Raw genomic sequence first — 6,000 nt, forward strand, 5'->3', positions numbered from 1 at the left:
GACGTTGAAATTTTGTATATAGGACTGCTATAACATGTAGGTGTGCACCTCGTATTTTGGTTGCAATCGGCCGCACCAAACGTATATAAATGTATTTATATATATATCCACTCTGTTACCCGGGTCAGTGATCTCAGTTTCTTTACTCTTATATGTTTGTAAATTGTACATTTTTTGCTTTAAAAATGATTGTATTATGTTATTTTTATTTTCCGGTTAAGGTTTTTATGCCTTTAGTAAATCTGTATGCAATATTTTTAGAATTATCAACAATTTTAAAGTTGTTTGAGTGCCGCTAAGCCTTTTTTTAATGGCGGCCATTGATGTTTACATTTGAAACAGGAGACTAGTGGATTTGTTGCCAATCTAGAGAAACTTAGCTTCGCAACAACAAAGATAACGCATTCATTTATTATTGCCAATTAAATCATGCTTAATTCTTTTTGGAATTTTTTCGAGGAAATAAGTGTTTAAGATTTACTTCGTAATTTTTAATATAGATATTTTGAGTTTTTATGTATTTTTGCGTTCTCGCGAAGTGAGAACTTAATTAATTAAATGAGAAATACTCAATCGTCTGTGAAAAAGTGTTTCTTTTTTGTTTTCTTTGCTTAATTTCTTTTAAACATCATTCTAGCTTTATTATAGTATTTGAATAGAACATGTGGCAACGATTAGATAATTCTATTCTTTAAATGATATAAATTTTGTGCATTATGAGTTATAATATGAACGAAATATATAAGTTAACTGTTATATAATTATTGGATTATACAACAGTTAACTTGTTTCCGTTATATAATTATTATATAAGTTAACTGTTATATAATTATTAATACTGTTAAGTGAATCTAGCGCCAGAGTGTCGCTATGGTAAACAAATACTAGAGTGAACTTTAAAGAATGCATTTATTCTATTGTGGTTTATGCGCTGTCGCCGAAGTAGATTTAATTCAATACAATAATTTTAAATGAAATGCAAGAAAAAATGCGTATAATTTAATATTCCGTGCAAGGAAGTCATGTGGTGTACACATCAGATTTTTTATTTCGTACAAGGAAGTAATAAAAAAGGGTTCCTGTTTATAACGTTTTTAAAAAATCAGCCGTTTTGAAAACAACAGATAGCAATCAGAAACAAAGTACAAATGACCGAGAGAGAAACGTCACACAACTCCACCGATTCGAATTATTAAAAAAAAAGTTTTTTAAAAAATAACCCAAAGACGAAAATAAAACTATCACAATAATGCGTACTTCGTTATTATTTAAGCATCAGTATACAACCTTTGTTAAATTTGTGTTAACACATCAGCTATTTGATTTTTTCATAGAATCCATCTTTTGGAATCCTCAGAATGTTCAAGTCTAGTGTACTAAAATAATCACTACTGAGATGAGGTTGTATTTTAGAGAAAAGAAAATAGTCTTCAGTTGCCAAATCTGATGAATAAGAGGATGGTTGAGAATTGTTACACTTTTCTTTGCTAGAAAACGACTTCATGAGGAGGAAATGTGTGACAGCGCTTTGTCTTGCAGTGGAAATCAGTTAATCTATTGAACTTTCAGACCTAACATGCGAAATACTCTTCAGAAGTCTGTCCTTTGATCATTACAAAGTATGAAGCTCACTATCTGTCTCCCTCAGAAAAAACTTCTTTTTAAATTATCCCTTTTCACCAACTTTGCTCGAGATTTATGAAACCGAAGTTTTTATGGCTATGGCGCACTTTCTCCAATTGAAGAGTTGATTGCCGTTTTATTGTAACACCCGTAAGCAAAACACCAAATTTCCTCCCCAGTCATAATTTATCTGAAAATAGCAGGATTATTGTCTATCACTTTGGAACTTTTTTTTTCCCATTTTTTTCACCTTCGAATGCCTGACAGTAAGCAGTCATTGGATCAGAGCAAACGATTAACTTCACAAAGATTTTTTTCCGTAAACAAACATTTTAGGAAAAGCAAACTGAAGTGTCATAGTAATAAGTGCTATCAAATATAGTTTGGGAGGTTTCAGGGAACTTGTCAAAAACATAGGTCCTAAATTTCTGTAGACATACTGTGTATTCTTAGGTAAAGTAAAATACTTTAAAAAGGTGTAAATAAAAACATATAAAGAAAAGTATTCTCTTCATTCGCAAATAAAATTCAGTTTAAATGCTGTTTCAAGTGTCAATTCTAATATTCATCTAGACGAGATTTAAATTATTATGCATAATTATGTTGCTTTTATTAAACTGTTTCTTCCGTTTTGCAGAAACACGTAGTTTCACTCTGCTGCATTGCTGTTACTTTAGCTAGTGACAGCTACTACCACGTTCAGCCCCGAGTGTTCGCTCCCGAACCACAACTTCTAAGAGAGTATCTGAGAAGCGGTCTTGAACACGGAAATCGTGCTGCTCATGAATATGATCATGAAGGAATAAAGAAATTACAGCACTTACAATCTTCCCATGCTGCCAACAGTTTTGGTGCTGGAGATGACCACGCCCTTAGGGATCTCGCTATTCAAAGTCACCACGATCAGGGAGCCCATACAGCTCTCCAGTTAGCAGGGGCACAAGAAAATCACATTAGAAAAGGCCATGATCGTGGCTTCTACGAGCGTGTAAAAAAGCATGGTTACGAAAAAGGTTATGGCTACGAACGTGAAACAAAGCACCACGACAGAGATCACAGTGTCAAGAGTTTTGGCAGTGGATATAAATACAACGAAAATAGAGGTCACTATAACAGAGGTGTGCAGGCTCTACGCGATTTAGCTTCTCAACGACACAGATACAAGCACGGTTCTAATACTTACGGACACAACAATGCTCTTATTGATATAGCCGCCAACCGTAACAGAGGTAATGATATTTTGTTCAGCTATGGTAAAGATTTTAAACTCCGAGATTTAAATATTGTACGGCCCCAGCCCGCTTTTGTGCACAGACCTCAATACGTTCATAGAAGTTATCACCCAAGAATCAGCAATTCCTTTAGATACCTCAGCGGCTTGGGTGGAATCCGAGGGTACGATTTGGGATTAGGATATAGTTACATTCCTCTATATTATGGATACTCTAACGAAGATTTCGACGGCGATATTCTGTCTCCTAGTCAATTTCTCCTTGGACTGAGTAATGCACCCAACAGCATCTACTAGCAAGCTTAAAATTTATTACGTGTTTTGTATATTTCGGGGGAAAAAAATGGACTTTCAAGGTATGAGTTAGGGATGAAACGCATTTGTGTTCTCATTGAATTATTTTCTGTGCAAGATTTCAAAAGTGTAAATATGTACAATAATAATTTCTTTCAATGTACGTTCCATTATTTAAAAAATATGAATATTTCTTGTATGATTTCTTATTAAAAATAATCTGTAAAAGATTATCGTAGATCAAGTCGTCAATTTTGTCGATTAACGAACTCATGAAACCATAATTCTCTTTTCCAGATTGTCTAGATCTTCCAAAAAATAAACGTTAAAAAAGCATTTAAAATACACTGAAAACCCCATTGGCAAAGAGCTCTGAAATGAATCGATATTTCTGAAAACATAAATAAATACCACCATTCAAAATCACTTTACTAAGGCGACTAAGTACACAGAAGATCATAATAATTTGGAATCGTGGGTGATCATCTTAAGAAGTTATTTATTTTCTGAGGTCCTTTCAGTGAAATTATCAAAATATGCACAATAGGTTATTTAGATTTCTACTATACACAAACCTTAATACGATGCAAAAAAATCCTTGATATGGTAAAGAATTTAATTTCAAAATTTACCTAAAACCAACTGCACATTCTAAAATTCTGCTTGGTAAAATTATGTCATAATACAGTAGATTACGCATTAAAGGATTTCCTACTGTAAGTAAACATAAATTAATCTTGACAAAACATTTCTTTTTTAAAATTACCGATAGTATGTAAACATGGATTTGAGCTCATTTCATAAGAGTAAAACACAGAACATTTCCGAAAAAGATTTTCAATGAATTCTTATTTCATTTAAAAAAAATCACGACGACCAATTTTTAGAATGAGCAATTATCTTTTGAATGGCTGTCAGCAGAAAATTGTTTAACCTTCGACAGTTACGATTATTTACATTTCAGCGCCATTGACAGGAAAGTGGTTTGTTTGATTAAGACAAATCCTAGCCTGTCATTTGAAAAGATAAAAATAAGTAAAATCCGACTTAGTATGCTTAGTATTCAAAGCGTGTGCACATACTACAGTAGATTTTGGCGACTTTTAGGAATTAATGGGTTGGCTTCTACAGAAGGAAAAGATTTGTATTCTTGTCTTTTAATCTCTCTATATGTAGAACACTGTGATGAGGTTTTTCACAATACTTACATTTACGTACACTTTTTATAATTTTTACCCTTACGCATGTTTGAAAGACAATTGAAACATAAATTATTACCTTTTACATATCTTCAGCACGTCTAGTTAAAACAAGTTTGTCCACTTTAGAAAATTATGATCTTCTTGACACTGCATAAATTTAGCGTTTGCAGTAAACGTATTTACTTTGTTATTATTCTTGTAACTATTTCCTGCAGACTGTCTATTGTTTTGTGATGTGCTTGCGTAATGTTTTAAAACTTCACTCAATTCACTTAATTTTGGGATTTTCTTTTTTTTTTTTTTTTTTCACTCTCTTCCTCACCAGAATTTTGTTGATGAATCTAATTTTCACAAATCAACATAAATCCATAACGCATCACCAAAATTCTCTATTTTCTCTGGTAGCCCCTCCAAAATATGAAGAGTTTCATTTGCTGTATCCATTAAGGTCAGAACAGCTGAAGCTGATTCATTTTGAATTGAAGGTAATGAAAATAATATTTCAACTTGTGGAAATATTAACTCATGCTTGTGCACTGATCCTTCAATAATTCCCACGCTAAAGCATATTTGCTACCTGTTATCGCTACTGCCTGCACAATATGCAGCGCCGGACTTAGCATTTTTCCTAGGCGGGGCAAAAACTTAAAACTGCCGCCCTCACTTATCTTCCTTTAAGTTTCTCTAACAAATTTCAATTTTTTTTTTTTTATAAACATAGAAATAGGTAGGGTTTGAGATAAAATGTAAAATCCATTTTATAGAAAGAAATTCTTTATGTGCCATTTTTGTTATAAAAGAAATATACATAACAAATTGTTTAGTTTCTTTACTTACGGCAAAGCATAAGAGGGCTATCTGCCTAAGAAGAGTGATGGCTTTCGAAGAGTAATTGACTTGTATGCAAATAACGCATGAGTGAAACGACGGAAACGCCCATGGAGCCAGCAAATTCGCCAGGATTCTAACCCCTGACCGAACTACCAGTGTTCAGAGTTTACCGCTCAGCCGCTGAAGGCCCGACATACGGTGTATTTAATTATGGCAAAGCACACTAGGGCTATCTGCCTAAGGAGAGGGATGCCTTCGTGGAGGACTTTCTAAGAGAAACTGGCTCGTATACACGTTACACATGGGGAAAACCACGAAAACATCCATGCAGCCAGGCCGTTCGTGGGATTCGAACCTCGGACCGAACTACCAGTGTTCAGCGGCTTTACGCTCGGCCGCTGGTGGGCGGAGGCCCGACATACATATCAAAAGTTACACGGATAAAAACCTCGCGAACCCTCCTAATGCAGCTGTCTCTCCGGTGCAATGAAATAATCAAATTTACATTTTCCCTGAAATAGGCATTTTTTCAATATTTGCAGCAATAGTTACTCATACTAATAAATGATACTAATAGAAAATGATTCAATACAAAACACTAAAATAGTTCAGCACAGTACAAAAATGGGAATCACACATTATTAAATAATTAAAAATTTCATGTAAACAAATATAAGCAAATTACAAATCACTGATGCAATGGATTGAATAATTTTATACCAATTTCTCTATACTAACAGTAACTTTAACCTAGCACGTTGAAATTTGCAATAACGCCTTTATGCAAAATACTCAAGAACTCTATTACCGTCCTCACAC

General features: G+C 33.8%; 1 protein-coding gene across 1 annotated transcript in view; it reads left to right on the plus strand.

Moving 5' to 3' along the window:
* Positions 1 to 3,254, plus strand: part of LOC146998450 (uncharacterized) — a 44,077-nt gene extending 40,823 nt beyond the window's left edge. Inside the window, exon 3 of the mRNA XM_085809952.1 lies at positions 2,261 to 3,254. Coding sequence (XP_085666078.1) covers positions 2,261 to 3,151 — 891 coding nt within the window. The 3' untranslated portion in view covers positions 3,152 to 3,254. The remainder of the gene's footprint in view (positions 1 to 2,260) is intronic.
* The last annotated feature ends 2,746 nt before the right edge of the window (positions 3,255 to 6,000 follow it).

Source organism: Stegodyphus dumicola, chromosome 2 (assembly GCF_044657685.1).
Source record: "Stegodyphus dumicola isolate Sdum_Otavi_A_Nest chromosome 2, ASM4465768v1".
NCBI classification, from domain to species: domain Eukaryota; kingdom Metazoa; phylum Arthropoda; class Arachnida; order Araneae; family Eresidae; genus Stegodyphus; species Stegodyphus dumicola.